Source organism: Asterias rubens, chromosome 4, assembly GCF_902459465.1.
Source record: "Asterias rubens chromosome 4, eAstRub1.3, whole genome shotgun sequence".
Classification (NCBI taxonomy): Eukaryota; Metazoa; Echinodermata; class Asteroidea; order Forcipulatida; family Asteriidae; genus Asterias; species Asterias rubens.
In genome coordinates this window covers 4,023,388-4,044,185 of record NC_047065.1, presented here as the reverse complement: position 1 = coordinate 4,044,185, position 20,798 = coordinate 4,023,388, and the positions used below count along the sequence as shown (strand labels likewise).

At 39.1% G+C, this 20,798-nt stretch overlaps 1 protein-coding gene across 1 annotated transcript in view; it reads right to left on the bottom strand.

Annotated features, from left to right (window-relative positions):
• LOC117288854 overlaps window positions 1–20,798 on the bottom strand; it is an 82,668-nt gene that overhangs the window by 21,599 nt on the left and 40,271 nt on the right. The window contains exons 2-3 of the mRNA XM_033769707.1: window positions 2,523–2,699; window positions 1,675–1,875 (exon numbers count right to left, since the gene is read on the bottom strand). Of these exons, the coding sequence (XP_033625598.1) occupies window positions 1,675–1,875; window positions 2,523–2,699 (378 nt within the window). The remainder of the gene's footprint in view (window positions 1–1,674; window positions 1,876–2,522; window positions 2,700–20,798) is intronic.

Sequence of the window (20,798 nt, the reverse complement as noted above, 5' to 3'; positions counted from 1 at the left end):
CTTATAGTGATATTACACAGGCAGTGTATACTTTTTGTTAAAGACCGGGGGTCAATTTCACAAAGATTGTCCTAACTTAGGATTAGTCCAGGGACTCTTACGGAGCTATAAAAAAAACTTAAGGCTAGTCTTTTAGTATTCCCACTTGTTGTTTCCCACCACAAAAATATGCATAACAAACATGTAAACATTTGGGCTCAATTGGCCATCGAAATTTCAAAATAATAATGCAAGAAAACGAACTACACTTGTTGCATAGAAAGACAGCGCCAATGCAGGTCGTTCGTTGTGAGACCGTATGGTGTAGCGTCAAAATATTTTGTTGAAAAATTACATCTTTCTCTGAAACAACATCACTTCGTGTGGTGTCGTACAAGTCGTTATTTCTTACGGTGATATCAACTGCGCTCCAGGGCTTTTCTTCACCAAGTAAACAGATTTAATGGCCATTAAATTGTGCAAAAGTTTTAAAAGCCTCCTTTGCATGGTTCCCCTAAAAAAGTAAAATATATTTCTTTGCATTGCCTGTTTTGCGAGGTATAGGCCCCTACGTCTTGATCGCTTGTTCCTCACATCATTTCCACTTAATTCTAACTAAGGCTCCTTGTTTTTAAAGATGTTTTTGTTCTGTTTTGTACGTCCTGTTTGTCTGGTTCCTGTCTATCAGTAGGCTGATTAGTACAAGGCCATGGCTTATAAAATCAGCCAAGTCATAAATACTGTTTCCTTTCTTTGCATTTTTAAGCATAATTTACTCAGTTTGTTCTTTTGGTTAGTACTTTTGTATCACTATTTATAGTGTTATAGAAGGTCTGGAAATAAATGTAAGTTGAAGTGAAATTTAAATGGCTTTGGAAGAGGCTCTCTATTTGAATTATAAAAACAATAATACCATTAAGGCCAGATTTCATAGAGCTATACTTAAGCACAAAGGTAGCTAAGCAAACCAAAATATACTTACCTGAATACGGCTACCAGCCAAAAGACCATGTCATGTGTCAATGTGTGACTGGTATCCTGCTCATTTCTGCTTAGCAGAACATTTTAAGCAGTAATTTCTGCTAAAGCAGCTCTATGAAAAGTAAATTGCGTGCGCTTAGACTGCCAATCGAGAGTGAATTAGAGGCAACCACATCTTTAACCAGCTCTCTCTCTCGACAATTTCGTGTTAGAAAAACAAATTGCTTTTCATGAATTTGATAAATGAAAAATGAGCGACTAGAGTAAGCTCTCTTTATTTGCCTAGGGTTGGAGGCGCGGAACAAGGTGAATCCATTTCGTTTGTAGAGTGTTCTCTCGGGAAAACTAAATCGTGAAAAAGATGACATGTGAGCGACACAAGTAGACGTACTTAGCGCAACATGATGTGAGTGTAAACAGTTTATAAGGACATTTTGTCTGCACAATTATTCACTTGATTAACGAGAAATGGAATAAGAAAATCCTAGTGTTAACACACCAAAGTAAACACAATTATCCACTGAAGAAACATGCATGATATTTACGGGGGAACTCCGTTTTGTTTGGACAACGGCATAAATGGGGGAGACTGATCGAAAACTTGGAATAACATGACCAGGCTAAAAAGTAAGTCTCTCCGAGGGCTTTGTTGTAAAAACACTTGAGATGAGTGTTCTTAGTGGAGGAGCAATGTTACCAGTAAATAAAACTCACCATGGTGTCGGATGTTATTCGAAGCTGCCGCACTAAATGCGTGTCACATTTATGGCAGACGAGAGAGATGTAGCGGTGCCGGAAAGTGCCGAAGATCTTTAGGTAGAAAGCCGCTCGGCTCAGGTCTGGGAAGCGGTACTCGTTGCCGAAACCGGACAGGTCCAGTTTCAACTTGTTCACCTGCAGTTCTGGTGATGGTACCTAGAGGTGTTTAAAAACACAAACTTTTTTTTCTCAATTTGGGTAGTTTATACCTCAGTTCGACACCAGAGAGACAATTTTTGGTCCAAATGCAGCACAACCCAATGTGCAGGCTGGTCTTGCACCCTATGAACGCGCATGCGTTTTCTGGACCGAACTTGGCATCTAATAGCAAGTTGTTGCAATTTTCTCAACACTCAGCTGTGGTGTTTATGCATAAAGTTGTATAAAAAAAACGTGTTTACTACTACTACATCGGCCATCTTCTTTGAAAATGACCGTCTTCGCGGGCAAAAAAAAATAAAAAAAATTGTCTGCCACATTAAGTCAGTATACAGGCCAGGGGTCAAGGCACATAACTTACAAAATACGCTGGAAGCGATACCCGTGGCTGTTCGACCTCTAACAGGTAAACTGTTGACGGTGTCCTATATAAGTCGTTGATGTAAAATTGTTGTGCGCTTCTAAATTAAGTCAAAACTTAGGCTAGGGGTTAGAAAAGGGAACATGATTGGCAACGGACGCTTGAAGTGGTATGAGTTTCTTTCATACCTCTGGTTAATTCAAGCCTCTCGAAAATGACCTCTCGCGGGTAAACTATTGGTGGCGCCCTATATTATTAGTCGTTGTGTGGTAAAGTTTCATACCTGTGGTTGTTCGAGCCTCTCCAATGAGCAGGCACCGCCAAAGGCTTTGCACGACTCCACCACGAACTCATCGCTGACACCCAAGAGGTTACAGCTCTGTCCGTGCAGTCCGTCTGCCACGATGACCAAGGTTCGGTTGGTAGGCGATCCACATGATGCAGCTACTTCTTCTTTGAACTAGAAAATTAAGAAGAATGAAAATGAGATCACATAATTGTGTAGGAAGCCATGTTTTAAGACCATGTTTGACACAGCATGAATACAAGTTTAAAATCAAGTTCAATCTTCAGCCACCTGGCCTTACTACAGTCATTGGCTTGCTATTTGTGTGCTGCTATTAACACTCAGTGTTGGGCAGTGGCTTATTTGTCAAGAATATGGACTTCATGAATGTCAGTTTTGAACAGACCTGTTCAGAACCAAAATTTCTTTAGTCGTATTGTTCAAGGTATTCGATGCCCTGATCAAAATAATAAGCACATATGGTGGAGGGAAAAATAATAGTTAATCTATGCAAACCAAAATAAAGAGAAGTGTGAGGCTGTCAGATTAAGCCAAGACTTGCAGAGGACAGCCTAGGCAGACAAACTACAAACAAGGAGACAAGACAAACAGGTAACTAGAAAACATTAACAAAAAACAGACTGGGAAGCTATGAGAGAATAAATATAAACTAGCAGAGCTAAGGCAAAGTGGCGTACATCAAAACAAAAATATGCCACAATATGGCAATTTCATTATAGTATACTGTTTCATAGTGTCTTTCTTCAAAATAGGGTAATACTCTTTGAATGTACACATTAAAAGACATGATGTTATTGTTTGAACTCTGGCTACCCAGTTTCTGTTTACGCAGAGTCTGTTTATCCTTCACCGCAAAGATCCATATTACGGGAAAACCAATACCAACACGTCGGGAAACTAGACGACCTAAAGTATAGTTACAACTATCGGCACTTTGGGTTTGGTAATACACGCCATATAAATCGAAATGAGATACGGTAGGCCTTGGGGCTCAAACGCGTCACTGAATTAACTCACTGCTGAAGATCCACCTTCATGTTTCGGAGTCCATCAAAGGATGATGATGTCGGAGGAGAGCCATCCCGGTTTTTATTGCCAAGGTGGACCCGCGGGGTCGTAAAAAGGAATCCGGACTGCCAAGAACTTGAACCAGCTGGATTAATGATTGATCCAAACTGGCACGCGGGGTTTTATGGGAGGGATTAAATCACAACTATAAACTTCCCTCTACCATAAATAATATATAAATCAATATAGTCATCACAAGCCTGGTTGATTCCTTTTTGAAAGGGCAAGGGCATCAGGGCATTTTCTTATACGTAAAGGGCACCCTTTTAACTGAGGAAATTGTAAATTTTTCTACTGGAGCATTTCAAGGGCGCCAAAGCTATGACTAGGGGGCATGAGGCAATCGCATTTGTTGCCTTTGTGAAAAATCAGGCCTGTCACGGGAATATTATTGAGTCTTGAGTTGAGTTATCCCTATACAGCTCACGTAGGAGGCTAGTTGGGCAAAACGCAATCCCTCATACTTGAAACTTTCTCAAGGAAACTTAAAACGTATTTTTCTTAGAAATGTATTTACTTGGCCAATAGCGATAACTGTTAAATGTCACTGTAATCATTGCTTCACTCAAAACAATGTACCTTTTTAATTATCTGGCTGGTCTCGTCCGTCTGTCTGTACTTGTGTAGTCCTATAGTTTTGTCTGTCCCAGAGTAAATTTTAAAAAGCACTATGTGCTTCAATTTTACCCTGCATGCTGGAGTAACTTTAGCCATGTTATAAGTGTGTTTCAATTGATGCTGTAGCCTGTATTGCATTTGACGTTTGTTTTTTTTTTGATACCAATATTGGAATAGAAAAAAAATAAAAAAAAATGGTGCGTTGGTGACGTCATTGGTCAACGGTGCAACGTGCGAAGAGAAAAAAAAAAAAAAAACAGAAAAAAGGTTGTGCACCATTTACATCGGGATGGATCGAGCTTTCCTTCTGCTCTCTCCAACTGTGCAAAAAAAATTCCAGCAACATTACAACATAACACATGATATCCAGATGATGTTTGGTCTTATTGAAAGTGATATGAACATCTATTGTGCTATACTCTGAAAATTTTCCCGCCGAATTGTTGATCAAAGTCTGGCACACACGCGGTTTATGGGAGGGGAAAAAACACAACTGTAAACTGCCCCAACCATAAATAATAGATACATCCATATATTCATCATCCTCTACTGTGACAAGGGAATCTCACACCGGGTGGATCAAAGATATAAGAGCTTTCCCTCTGCTCTTTCCAAATGTAAAAACAAATAAAACCATACACATAACATCCAGAAGGTCTCGATGTTTCCTCTTTTTGAAAGTGATATTAACAGCTATTGTGCTACTCTCGCCGAATGTGAGGTAGTGCGGGCCTCTGATACGAATTATAAACTGTGGATCGTCTTCGTTTTCCATTTTTTGTATTACCTGATACACATGCTATCCAGACGATGTTTTCTCTTATTGAAAGTGATATCAACAGATATTGTGCTACTGTGGCTTATCTTCGTTTCTAGTTTTGTTACTTTTTTTCCCTGGAGTGGAATTCGATCCTGAAAAAGGCGCGAACGGTAACGGTTAAAGGATATTAGTTTCTAGTGGTGATGTTGTGCATACCTCAATGCCTTATGTCATTTGTGTATAAGAGGTGGGACGATGTGTGTAAAAAGCTACGTATGTGATGGATGTATTACATTTTGGAAAGGAAATATAAGGAAGGTTGCGAGGTTGCGCTTTGGGCAACTGTTTTCTGTTTGTGTCTGTCATACTATTATGTTTATCCTATCACATTGATTCATGACAATGTAATCGGCAGCAATTTTGAGTTGTGCTGTCTGGATTATGAAAAAGTCTGCTTGTAATGACATGATTCCCGGTCATGATGAGGCTCCAGACGCTTGTTCGTATTCTGAGATATTCTTACTTATTCTAATAATGTCGGATAGTTATACGTAGTTGGAAGACGTCTTGATAAGAGTCTAGTCCTTGATCGCACCATGATAACTTTTGCTGTTGGAAGACCACAAGTTTGACCCAGATTGTTTCACGTGAGATATTTCTCCCGACTATAAAAGCATAAACCTCAAATAAAGATTAACGCAAAATGATCGAGTGATTACCAAATATATTCCCTTTCAGAAAGTGCAATGTTCGATAATCGAGTTACGAGGCTTGCTCGAGTCGTTCCATTGGTATTTTGATGCCAAATCAGGGTGGAGGCCGTATTCTACTTATGTCAGAGGATGATAAGTAAATGGAAGACGGCTCGATAAGAGTCTAGAGGGTGAGATAAGCTGTTCGTTAACTGGCGTTGCGGTCAAACTTTCAAACAAGTCGTCCATATCTGCAGGAGATACTTTGGGGCCTGAATTCAGGTTATCTTTGAATACTTCAAAGTATATTGACCCCTTTTAAAGAAGTGCTGTTGCCTGAATATGAAGCAGAGTGAAGCATTGAGACATTCCAATTCAGTTTGCTGGAATTTTTTTTGGACTAATACATGTTGGGTTAAGGCGTCTAATCTTGCTCTACAAGGATGTGAAGGACAATTGCTGGAAAAAGCGAAAACGTTAACATTTTGTCCACAATGCCCAGAAGCATTACTCAGTTTTCGTTTGTCTTTACACGCGGTTTATAACTGAAGCAACTTGTCTCATATTCTAGAAGGGGGACACCATGTACGTCATATAACTGAATCGTGTTACGTCTGAAACTAACCGATGGTTAACAACTCGACGTTTCGACCAGTATACTCTTAAGGTTATCAGGAGAAACTTGTATGAACAAATGTCTCTGCAAGTGTGTTTTCATCATACAAAGTTTCAAATCGTACTCAACTCATGTTCGCATGGGAGTGCTTCTAGATATCGCCTAATCCGTAAGACATTTCTTGAAAAACAGCCCCAAAACCAATTACGTTTGGGAAAGAACAGTGAAACAATATTCCGTACGAAGAATTCTTGAAAACAAACCTAAAACCAATTACGTTTTGGACAAAACAAGAAAAGAAACACTGAAAAGTATTCCGTACGAGGAATTCTTGAAAAACAACCCTAAAACCAATTATGTTTTGGAAAGAAAATGAAAAGTAACACTAATAGATGTGAAAAGTAACACTGTCAAGTATTCCGTATATGAAGAACTCTTGAAAAAAAAATCTGAAACCAATTATACTTAAAGAAAAAGAAACAGAAAAGTAACACTACAACAAAAATATACAGGAAGCATGGAATTGCTTTGGATATTGTTACAGAGTAGAAGCCGGGGTAGCGGCAGGTGAGGCACGGTTGCCTCGAATCGATGGCGTGTGCTGTGAGCTTCAGACGGGAGTCTAATTCCTCGCTATCCAGTCGGAAAAAAACTGGCCCGGTGGAGCGAGCCTTTGGGGGGATCAATGTCAACTCGAATAGACCTCAGTGTGGCTGAACTCACAAAAGGGGACAGAATGACATGAATACGCATCAGCTCAATCGGCTTTTAAAAACTCGTACCTTGAGAAATTGAGTTGTTGTCTCCTCTGGGCACTGGCAATTTGTTTTTCTTCAGAAGATTGACAATTGGAGACTTTGGAACGCTAGGTGGCAGCAGACTTACCAGGTAAATTTCCATAGTTTTGCGTAGTTCTGAGCGTGCGCACATGACCGAGAACAAAGGACTATACCTGGTAAGTCTGCTGCCACCAAGCGTCCAAAAAGTTTCATATTCAATGTTTCGGAGAGGATTGTAAATCAATCTAACATGTCTCTGAGAGAAATATAACTTATAAGATACTGATGTATACAATAGTTATTAAGATATCGCCTGAAGGTTGTAGAGATACTGTCAAGCGCAGCTGTTTTATACAATGGAGAGTTTGGATCAATGGCTGATGACCTTTAAAGGCAGTGGACACTATTGGTAATTACTCAAAATAATTATTAGCATAAAACCTTACTTGCTGACGAGTAATGGGGACAGGTTGATGGTATAAAACATTGTCAGAAAAGGCTCCCTATGAAGTGATATAGTTTTCGAGCAAGAAGTTAAATTTTCTGCGAATTTGATTTCGAGACCTCAAGTTTAGAATTTGAGGTCTCGAAATCAACCATCTTAATGCACAAAACTTCGTGAGACAAGGTTTTTTTTCTTCCATTATTATTATTATCTCGCAAGTTCGATGACCGAGTGAGCTCAAATTTTCACAGGTTTGTTATTTTATGTGTATTTTGAGACTCACCAACTGTGAAGGCTAGTCTTTGACAATTACCAATTAGTGTCCACTGCCGTTAAATATAGCACCAACTGTGTCTCTTAGTCTATGCCAAGAGGGATTATGTTAATAACTCATTACTTCTTGTGGTTTACATGACATTTTTTGTTATAAACAGCAGTAGACCTTTGCATAACTGGGAAATGTATCCAGGCCTCATTGTAGCCCAACAATCATGAACAGCAATGGCAGACTTTGGGACGCTAGGTGGCAGCAGACTTACCAGGTAAATTTCCATAGTTTACGTAGTTCTGAGCGTGCGCACACGACCGAGAACAACGGGGTTTTACCTGGTAAGTCTGCTGCCACCAAGCGTCCCAAAAGTCTCCCATTGCTGTGGTTCCCTGTGGTTCCATGTGTTTTTGCTGTGATGCCCTCTTCAAGGCCAAAATACAATTAACTTACATTTTCCGAACAGAAGTGCCCCTAACCATAAGTGGAAAATTGCAGTGCCCCTTTATAAGCGAAGTTCAATGCCTGTGTATCAATAGTACATTTAATTATGGCTAGCTATTAGCAATGTCTAGAGAAATATGAATACAGTTCGTGATTTATAGACATAACTTTTTACTAATTTGGGAGGCTAACTATCCTTAGTGGCAGATTGGAAGCTTAATATTGCAAAGGAAGTGGCCGCAACGTGTTCGAGAATCAGGCATGCCAGGGTCCCTTTGGCAGCCAGCCACATCAAACCTATGACCACGGAGCACAGCCGATCATCATACACGTCGAAGACATCAGCTCAGACCGTTTATTACAAGCTAATACCAGGCCTGAAACACTCAGACGAAAAACAAAAACCCTTGACGCACAATGCAAATTACTTAGTGTCTGGATTTCATCTTCATAAGCCGACAAGTCCCCCTCATCGTAAACAATTTCACTGTTTTAGAAAGACAAATTGAAGCGCCATCCCAAAAAGCGAGCTGCCGATTTTGCGCGGCAACGATGGGCCCGTCTGCTTGAGATTCTGTCAACATTTATACAAGCTTTTGGCAGCGCGGGATTTCTGACTCAACACTCCGCAATTTTTATCTCCTTTAGAGGTAGGGTTCCATTCTTGACAAAGCATAGTGTAGGCATACGTGGAATGAGAATCGAAGGAGGATGATTGACTTATGTTATTGCAGGCAGTCGTCGATGTGTCAAGGGCTCTAACTTTGGGCAATTCCCAGAAATGGTCAGACTGTGTGGACATAGCTGTATAGCATCAAGGAGTCAGCGCTGACTCTGTCTCGACCACAGTTGGTTTCTACAGCTTTGTTGAGCAGGGCCCAATTTTATAAAGCCTGTAAGCACAAACATTTGCTTATCATGAATGTTTTTCTTGGTAAAACATGATTACCAACCAAATTTCCACGTGATTTTCAGGATTTTGCAAACATCAGCTGCTGAATATCGAGTATCAAGCAATATGAAACAAATGAAAATTTGGTTGGTAATCCTGTTTTCACCAAGGAAGACATTTCATACTAAGCAAATTGTTGTGCTTAGGCCTACACAGGCTATATGAAATTGGGCCCTGCTGATGCTTGGATCTTTACTATACTCTGTTGCTTGGCGTATCGTGGCTGGGCGGCCAGGTGCATCGACTCAAAGCATTGGTGTTTATGACCTGTAAAATATGGGTCCGAATCACGTCGTTGACACTTGTGTCCTTCAACGAGACCCTTCACCATTAACGACTCGTCCTTCGGACGGGACGTAAAGCCGTTGGTCCCGTGTGTTGTGTAATGCACTTTCCACTGAGATAAAGTTTTTACCACCATGTTTCTGGCAGTTTCTGGCAGTGGCTGCTTGAGTGTATTTATTTGTATTATTATTTTATTGAGTAGGATTTGAAACTGTGCATGCTGCGAGTATAATCAGTTGGTTTGGGGTAGCATCATGTATTAATCTCGTTTGAGTAGAGTTGGTCGAAACTTTAAGTTGTCAACCACCGGTTCTCAAAGAGATTACACATGATAATACCGCAAAAGACCAGTCTTCTCTGTGGGTGCACTGTTAAAAATTGTGTACATTTACAGTGGATTATAGCTCATTATGTAATAAATATACAGCAGAAACTTCTGTACTTAAAGGAAGTTGTAAATTTACAAGACATATCCCGTAGAACAAGAACAAGTTGTTAGAGGACAAAAGTTACACTAAATTACTGTAGCAACACACCATTTGTTTTTTTGCGCTGTATGTGAACAATGATTTATGACTTACTGATGCCCGTATGTACTGACCAATGAGATTGGCCAGTCTTCTCCTTAACATAATGCATAGAATAACATACCTGTACAAATTTGAACACTATTGGTCGTCGAAGTTGCGAGAGAATCAAGGAATAACACTTTAGATGCACTGTGTGTTTTCACATGCCTCAAATTAAATTCAAATATTTTAGTTAGAAATTACTTCTTACTCAGAAACTATACGTTACTTCAGAGGGAGCAATGTTTTATACTATCAACAGCTCTCCATTGCTCTTTACCAAGTAAGATTTAACGCTAACAATTATTTTGAGTTAATACCAATAGTGTCCAGTGCCTTCAAATTTCAAGCTTCAACGACGAGTGGAAGTTATTCACCAGTTTGGATCGCAGCTGTAGGGAGGCCTACGTCATACCCGAGGCTATGTAGGTTGAAAGATTGACAGCAATTTCCTTGTAATTTTACACATCAAATCGTAGCTTTCAAGAAAACACCTGCGCGCCCACTGTCATTGCTTAGCGGTTTACATGTATAAGTCCGACTAATGCTTTCTCACTTGATGAGGAATGAATCTGACAGTCGCTTACGTGCAATGGTGATGGTATATTATTGGTGTTTCTAACTTGACGAGCTCCAAAAAGCAATTAGGCTATAGACTTATACTACAATCGGTCATTTGTATTGCGACTTGATTCAAAGCGATGTGACAAGCAGACATGCTAAGTTTGAATAATAACCGTCTCTTGCGTAATATTTCATAATAATGTTTGATACTGTGGACATAAAAGCAAAGTAAATATCACAATTTTGGGCTTCCCGAGGGGGGCTTACAAAACACCATCATCCCGTTGGAAAAATACCCGTTGAGAAATTAACCCTCACGTCTGTTTGTCAATCACTCGAATCTTCGTTTCCCGCTCTCTGCTCTTCCTAAGAAGCAAAAAAACACACACCCTTCAGGCTGGTGCGGAATTGAACTCGGCCCCCGCAAAGCCCCGAATCACGTTTAATTAGTATTATCGCTCAGCGGGCAGGATTTGCTTAAAATTACCCCGCCCGTAATCCGCCGAGCTCATCACTTGGCATGTCTTGTTTATTTTGGATGACGGCTGAGTGATACTCCCATCTGCTCCCATGATACATAGCTGACGGCTGTTTTTTCAGCATAAGGATGAAAATCCTTCACGGGCACGAGAGGGCAATGTTTTTGGCTGCTTATGGTGTAGCAGTGGTCGTATGGCACTTTAAAGTAATGGGCGATATAATGTCCACGCAGAAAGAATAATTACTGCGCGCGGTAAACTTCTCATAATAAAAGTTTTTGAGATAATGATATCTTTTTTCATAACCGCAGTAATTTAAAGTGAAATGTTTCTCAAAATTCATAATACTATCTAAAAGCCGATGTAGGCCATGTCATATCACCACGTAAGTTTCCAATGCCATTAAATTAGAGTAACTGCCAACGGTATACAGACCCTTTAAAGTAATGAGGTGTTAGTTATGTAAAGTTGAACAAACATATTTAGCCCACTTCTTTACTGGCAAAACGTATTTTATTTAGACACATTTTGTTTACTGGTCAAAAATCTAATTGCCGACCGGCCCAACTTGCGGAAAAGACGTGCAAGTCTCGCACACATAATTTGAACATAATGGGCACACTTTAAAATGAATGGGTTCGTTTCTTTTACGCGCGTTAAAGGCAGTATACACTATCGGTAGTTGTCAAAGACTAGCCTTCACATTTGGTGTATCTCAACATATGCATAAAATAACAAACCTGTGAAAATTTGAGCTCAATCGGTCATCGAAGTTGCGAGATGATAATGAAAGAAAAATAACCCTTGTCACACGAAGTTGTATGCGTTTAGATGGTTGATTTTGAGACCTCAATTTCTAAATCTGAGGTCTCGAAATCAAATTCGTGAAAATTTACTTCTTTCTCGAGAACTATGGCACTTCAGAGGGAGCCGTTTCTAACAATGTGTTATACCATCAACATCTCCCCATTACTCGTCACCTAGAAAGGTTTTATGCGAATTATTATTTTGAGTAATTACCAATAGTGTCCACTGCCGTTAAAGCTGTGTACACGGGATCAAATTGGTCCCAAAATGGTTCATTATTAATACGCACGAGACTTGCACGGTATACCCGGAATGACACAAGGACCAAGCATATGAAATGGTTTGCGGTAACACCATGTAATGACTATCTCTAATGAGTTGGTTTTAACTTGACGTTTCGATCAGTATGTTCTGCTCCACCCCAACTCATTGGAGATAGTCATTACATGGTGTTACCGCAAACCTTTCCATATCGTATTTCCACCATGCAAAGTTTCAAATCCTACATTTCTATATTGTTGTTGAATGTCATAATATGAATGCCATGACGATTTTAAAACTCACATACAAAGAACATGCCATTTACAAGTCACAGAAACGTCAGCCGACAGATTTCATGAAATATTTATTTTAAAGGCAGTGGACACTATTTGTAGTTACTAAAAATCATTATCAGCATAAAACCTTTCTTGGTGACGAGTAATATGGAGTGGTTGATGGTATAAAACATTGTGAGAAACGGCACCCTCTGAAGTGCCATAGTTTTCAAGAAAGAAGTAATTTTCCACGAATTTGATTTCGAGACCTCAGATTTAGAACTTGAGGTCTCGAAATCAACCATCTACACGCACACACCTTTGTGTGACAAGGTTTTTTTACTTCTTTCATTCATATCTCGCAACTTTGATGATCGATTGAGCTCAAATTTTCACAGGTTTGTTATTTTATGTATATGTTGAGATACACCAACTGTGAAGGCTAGTCTTTGACAATTACCAATAGTGTCCACTGCCTTTAAGATTCATATTCATTGAATTTTCTTTTCGTTTGAAGACCCTCTTCAGAGGCATTGCCCTATGCATCGCCCCGCTGGCGTGTGTTTCTGTGCATATTTAATGCAGAATAATGAGCAGCTCAAACCACGCAATATCGAGCCATGTGGCCTCCCAGTCTTCTTGCAGACATAGAGCAATTTAAGGTGATGTCTCTGAGAAAGAAGAAATACAGGTCAGAGTTTTAGTTTTAAAGGCACTGGACACTAATTGGTAACTACTCAAAATAAATGTTAGCATAAAACCTTAGTTGTTGATAGTACACAAATATTAACTGCTTCGAGTGCTATGGTCGGTCCGGGGATTACCGAGGGAGTCGGAGTTTTAACCATAGAACGAGTAAAAGCAGTTCTTATTCTATGGGGTGTTATAATATAAAACATTGTGAGAAACGGCTCCCTCTGAAGTCACGTAGTTTTCGAGAAAGAAGTAGTTTTCCACTAAAATAATTGAGTTTGATTTTGAGACCTCAGAATTGGATTTTGAGGTCCTGAAATCAAGCATCTGAAAACACATAACTTTGTGTTGCAATGATTGTTTTATTTCCATTATTATCTCGCAATATTGGCCATATCTCAAAGACGTTATACCAGAGTTTTATTGTATAAAGGCCCATCCACATATAATGACTAAAACATCAAATGGTTTCACAAACCAAAGGTATACTGTGCCTTTAAGAAGTAGGGAAATTGTCACATCTTCATAATGTTTTCTCGAGGCATAAGAGCAAGATGTAGGCTAACAAATTACAAAAATGAAGACAAAATCAGTTTGAGTTTCACCCAGAAACATGAGTACGGTATAGGGTGTCGACATTATCAATCGCTGATAATGTCAGGCCGGTACGGGTTCCATTTCAGCGGCTTGACGTGATATAACATATTGACAAGTTTTGAAAAGGGCTTAAGGACTCCTGTATTAATATGTTTAATATTAATTGTCTGTAATCAGATATGGGCTTTAAAACAGTATTGGTTATTAAATCATGCATGGTACGGTGACTGGCGTGGAACCCAGACCGTTGGCTTACTATGCCCCCGGGGGCTTTGGACATTACTGTTGAGTTTGTCTGGTTACTGACATTTTGCGGGAATGTTTGTTTGTTTGTTGTGATTTTGGGGGCGTTGGGTGTTTGTTTGTTTGTTTGTTTGTTTGTTTGTTTGTTTGTTTGTTTGTTTGTTTGTTTGTTTGTTTGTTTGTTTGTTTGTTTGTTTGTTTGTTTGTTTGTTTGTTTTTTTGTTTGTTGGGGTGTTTGTTTGTTTGTTTGTTTGTTTGTTTGTTTGTATGCATTAAATTGAGGATTCGTTGAATGCTTGGTAGTGGTATACACTTTCATTTTATTCTTGTTTGGACTTAAGTCACTATTTTTTTGATGAAAGTTTTGCTTATGATTAAAATGTTGTGCTCTGATGAATTTTCTCGTGTTATTTTGTTTTTAAAACATAAAATTTGCCTCAGTTTGCCATATCAAAGACACTAATTGCAATTTGTACCACAATGTAAATTTACAACAACAAGAAATTGTTGGAGCAAATACAAAGATTTTGTGTCTGTCGATCATGGTTATCACTATTTTCGATTGAGCTGCCAACCACTCGGGGAAACTAATCCAAATTCCTCCCCAGGGACTTGGCTTCCTCTCTCACTCACGTCTCAGACACGTGCCTTTCAATAAATCAGGGGTCACAGGGTCAAGGGTTTGACGGTCCGCAAATTGATTGAAGTACTTTTAAAAACAAATAGAAACGCAGGTGATTTAGTAACATCAGACAGCTTTCTATAACGCAACGTGTTTTTATCAATGACGTATGCATTGTAAGCCATTTTGTGCGTCACTAAACCAGTCACGATCACAACATCTTGGAGTATTTTGAAATGTGAGAACAACAGAAAAACATAAAAATAATGTCTAGTTGATACTGTCTAGTCCTTGGTCTTTTTGGGGAAAAAAATGAAAAACAAATACATAAGACCATTAACGGGGATGATTCTGTGGTTCTGTGTTATTTCAAATCATCGTATCATATTATTCATTAATTTAAACGGAACGTAGGCCTATACATTTAGTTTTTGAAATCGATTGTTTTAAAGGGTCTATGTAACTTTTGTAGGACAAAAAACACAATGTCCACAGATTTACACTAAACTTACACAGTTTGAAGATAATGATAGTAGAAAGCTTCCCTGAAAATACTACATGCTGAGGTGCTGTAGTTTTGGGGAAATGAGTAAAACAATGTCATGAAAATAATTTTCGTCTCATGAGACGAAAATTATTTTAATCATCTACAAACGTATTTTCATGACATTGTTTTACTCATTTCTCATAAACTACAGCACCTCAGTAAGTAAAATTTGAAGGGAAGCTTTCCACTATCATTATCTTCAAACCCTGTAAGTTTAATGTAAATCTATGGACATTTTGAAAAAGTATCCAAATCCTTTATACGACTATAAATGCATATAAAATTATAATAAAAAACCGACCTATGAAAATGATATTTAAAATGTGGTAGTGACTTAAAGATGCCACCGAAAATCTTGAGCCCAGGAACAACATCATAAACAGTCTGATCAACGTTTCTCGGATTGGAATGTTTTTGAATCCTTTTCTCTAAAACCACAATCATTAGAAGGGAATTAGTCTCTAAAAGAAATAATAAATCATCAACAGCTACAGTGCTACTGCCTAGGCAAGTTTTCACGGTCATTAATTTTTTGGAGAAATTACCAATTATACACTCTAAAACTAAAGAGTTGAATTCAACACTTACATGTGTTCGGTGAGTGACTACACTTTGAACGTGTTGGATCCAGCGTTTTGTTGGTTAAACCTTGCATTTTAAATTTTGGATCCAACGCAAAAAGGGTTATTAAAAATTTAAAAAAAAATAATAAAAATAATAATCCTTTGAATTGTTGGATCAGGTTTTTAAACGTTAAACTGGCACATAAATTGTTGACCAAATACTTTAATATGCTATATTTAGCATACAAAATGCCGGATTCAACACTTTCAAAGTTAGTCACTCACACCAGACTCATGCAAGTGTTGGATTCTACTCTTAAGTTGTTTAGAGTGAACTCTCCCTATAACCGATTATTTAAATCACTTCCCTGAGCATTTGTTACTACTTACTACCGTTACTTCCATAATAGGAAATTGTTTCTGCTTTCCTCCATGTATCTTGTTAATATCTCGATTGAATATCGAAATGTGACGCAATTAATTTGAGACTTTCAAGGTAGTTTACAGGCACGTCGACTCCAAATTCGTCGGTTGTTGTTGTTGGTTGTTCCCACACAAAGTAATTGAGCAAGATCACTTAAAAATGTTCGATTTAATTCAGGAGTCGATTCTTGGAAAAGCGCTTGAATAGCGAGGATTGATTACATTTTGCCCAGTGAATGTCACGAGATGGCGCCGCCATGTATAAACCCAATAGCAAGTCTGGAATCCTGTCTCCCCGACAACGAGTTCGCACCGAGTTTGGTCAGAGTGCAATTCGTGTGTGTGTGTGCGCACCAGACTAAAATAAACTCCCACAACAAACAGTGCAAAATGCTGAAGGCATCGTTCCATAATCTTCATGCAAATAAATATTACGAAAACCCCGAGGCAGACGTCATAATTTGTCTACAGTCTTCTGAATTTCAGATTTCCGTCATGATGCAAACAACACTCAATGACCTCACGGGTAAGAAGGGGGGGGGGTCACAACACACGTGTAGGCGTCCTGTCTCAATACCGCGAAAGATCAAGCTGTCACGAAAACAGGACAGGAAATGCAAAGAGTTCTCGATTATTTGTAAACATCCCGGGAGAAATCTTCTTTAATTAGTGCTCGCCGTTCGAGCTGCTTAAGAATACCTCAATGCGCAGCAGTCGGATGTCACGAGTCAGGAATAATACAATGCGTAGTTTGATGAATGAGACAGAGAGAAGACATGGCAAGGAAGAACGTTAAAAGGCACTGGACCAGTATTCTCACTTGGTGTATCCCAACCCAACATATGCATCAAATGACACACCTGTAAAAAAAATGGGCTCAATTTGCCATCGAAGTTGCAAGAGAATATCAATGAACGAAAAACTTCCTTGTTGCACAGAATGTGTGTGCTTTCAGATGCATAATAAATGGCATCAGCTGAAGTCTTTTATTTGTATGTGATAAATTACCCCTTTCTCAAAAACTATGTTACTTCAGAGGGAGCCGTTGCTCACAGTGTTTGATACTTTCAACAGCTCTCCATTCCTCGTTTACCAAGTAAGTTTGTATGCTCAATTGTTGTTGAGTAATTGCCAATTAGTGCCCATGCCTGTAAACAGTGCTTGCCGTTCGGCTGCTTAAGAGTTCATGACTGCACAGCAGTCCGAACTCACGAGTCAGGAATAACACAATGCGGAGTTTGATGAATGAAACAGAGAGAAGAACTGACAATGAAGACCATTTACTGGATAGTGATGTCGTGATCTGCCTGGGATTTATGCTTCGTGACATGCTGCTGATAGTATACCCCCCGCCCCCCCCCCCCCCCCCCGAGGGAAAACAAAAACTCGTCTTGTAATGGCACTGGACACTATTGGTAATATTCACGTGGAAGTAATTTCTCGAGAAAACAAATATTTTAATTTAATTTGAGGACCTCAGCTGAGGTCTGAATTTCAAGCATATAAAAGCACACAACTTGTTTGACAAGTGACGTTTTTGTTCCATTGTGTTCTAGCAACTTGGACCAATTGATTTTCATCATCAGTAAACTTGCATAGATTAAAAATAAGAGATCAATATCTTACTTTTAGTCTGAAATCATACTGATTAGGAAGTTCATACTAGAAGGAAACCAGCAAAACAGCTGATATCCTTCGTTACAACCAAAGATAAAGACAATGATGTGTTCACATGCTGAAAATTGTGCATGAATTTCTCCTGGCGCGTACAACGGATGTAGCCAAAATTGTGTACCATGTACATATACACTGCCGTCGACTATTTTGTGAGCTTTGTATACCTTCCAACGAAAACAAGGTAAACATTTAATATGAAAACATCCTGCCAGATGGAACATTATAATTCACGTCAGAGAGTAAACCTTCAGTTGTTCGTAACGTAACGCAATGCAACGCTACGTAACGCAACATAACGTAACGTAACGTAACGTAACGTAACGTAACGTCACGTAACGAACGCGATAACCAGACATAGGGCGCGCTTTTTCTTTTCGAAATCATTTCGGAAGCTGGAAATCGAACCACGAATAGACCTGCGCAAAGCTAGCGGGCGATTCAGCGCCCTGCCCACGGTAGCGAGGTTTGGAAAAACTCCATGCGAAGGCTTTGTATCCAAGACTATACTACTACCTCTGTTACGTCCAAAACAGACATGAAGTCAGTTTGACATTTGAAAATCGTATACCAGATTTCACACAATTTCGCCTTCAGGGAACAGTACGTATCTGATCAACCTTCAAGCAGTGACATTCTGGGAAAAGGGGTACTCGAGCGAATGGACCAAGCCTCGCGACCAAAGGTCATCTCTGAGCCATCAGCTGTTTAATGGGAGATTATAATTATTAAACGCGGAAGCAAATTTTTTGTAGATTTGTTTTGCCAAATTATTTGTCTCCTTCACTCCCTAAAACATATTGGTGGAATGATTACGAAACGTAGGTAGTAAATCAAGTCTTTGATTGTCGGTTCAAATCCCACTCAATAATCAACAGCTCTTTGTTCAACCCCAAATCAAAAATCTGTTTAAAACTGAAATAAAACTGTATGAGAAATTGACAAAATATTGCTCGACCTTCATTATCAGATTCGAAATGTCAAACTTCCAATTAACGTCGACTTTACTAACTGTGTATGACTGCAGTAATACACCAAAGCAAGAAGACATCCTATTCCGCCAGGACTGCTTCATTACTTTAGCTCGCATAAGTATGTCGCACCGATTTTGGATGTTGCATAATGGAGTCGATGGGACAATGATGTCCTATTTTCGCGAGGTTTCGATACTTACTTAATAATCCTCAAACGTATGCATTACCGATACATTATGAGCAGCTTGCTCGAGTTTGCACTCGGCGTGGATATCAATGATCCACGATTGCCTTTTGCTGCATGGGCTTTAGGGTATTACAAGTGAACCGGAAATTAAGACTTCAACAAATCTTTTTCTTTTATTCAAGATTTGAAGAATTGCATACAACTTACAAGTTTGTAAATCAAGCTTCTTATTCGTTCAAATCATCAATGGACACAACGCAATGATTTGTTTTTTTGTAAACTAATTGAAAAATACACGCTATTGCTGCTATTGCAGTAACACCATGTAGTGATCATCTCTTATTGAGTTGGGGTGGTTCTGAAAAGAACCGTTGGTTTCAACTCTTGTTTCAATATACCGTTCATTTTATTACCTTTATTGCACAAATTCTCACAATAAATGGCCGACTAAATGAGGGACCCTTGATCACACTTTAAAAATAAACGAACAAACATATTATATAGACAACAGCATACACTGAAAAAAAATGCAAAACCAACTGTAGAAAACATGAAAGTCATATATACGATAAAAATAAATTGTATAGACAATTTAAAATACAATATTGGCTACGTATTGCATAAGCAAGATTGTAAAGGAGCAAAATACCCAAATAACAGGTTACCGTTGATTGTTATGCTAAGATATGTTAAGGTGACGCAAAAATTGTTCCCTAACGATAGCTTCATCAATATTGACATTCCTCGAAGACCATTACGGCCTAGTTAAAAAACTCCTTGCAGCAACCATATGCAGAAACAACAATAGCATATATTCCATGGCAAGCTGCGAGGCCGGACTTAGCCTTTCGCCAAGGCTTTTGTGGCTTAGACAGCCTCATAGACCCGCCATCACAAGTGACTGGAAGAAGAGACGACGCAGCGAGTGGCGCAGCCACTTGACTCGCGCGAGTGTTCTACCCTTTGGGATTGCGGCTCTATATGAAGCTGTCCAAGCCACGAGTGCCTTGACAAAAGACAAGGCAGGACTCTGCTCAAGGTCTTCCCTCATGCACAGAGGGATCCCATAATGAAATAGACAGCAATTAACTCTAAACACAATAAACCCTTCAAGGATGGTCAGGTGGTTCGGAAGCCAGACTATCTAGTGTACCATCTTGGAAAATATTGATTGTGTGGCTTGTCACTGTTATTTCCAAATTCAGTTTCTGATGCCAGCATAAAGGACCTCCCAGTCGTAAGTAATTAGGGGAGTGTATCTAATTAGCTTGTGACATGTGTCATCATTATTAGGATTTGTAATGTAAACTTCATGCAATTATTCTTTTTGAGTTATGGTTGACGCTGTTTATTTTGGGTTTAACTGACATTATAGATACTCCAAACTAATCAAATCTACAACTTAGATAGGGTGTTAACATAACACTTCTTTCTGCCAAGACTACATTTGTGTCATTTTACACATCAAGGTGATAACTTTGTTTCTTTCAGGGATATCTTTATGCGACTACATCCATTTGGTTTCAAGTAGTGGTGTATAAACAAAAAACCAATATGGCATAATCAGCCTTGGACTGCAGGATTATTATTAATAAACCATGAATAAACCATATTATTAACCATGTGGGTGTCGTGGCCGAGCGGATAAGAGCACCGAACACAAGTTTCTGTTCAGCAGAGTCAGTTCGAATCCCGGTCGTGAGACTTGTGTCCTTGAGCAATACACGTAACCACAATTGCTTCTCTCCACCCAGGAGTTAATGGGTACCAGTAATGGTAGAGATGGTTTTTATGATTGATTTAGCTGTAGTGCGTATAGGCTGTATACTCCCAAGGAAGCTGAGATG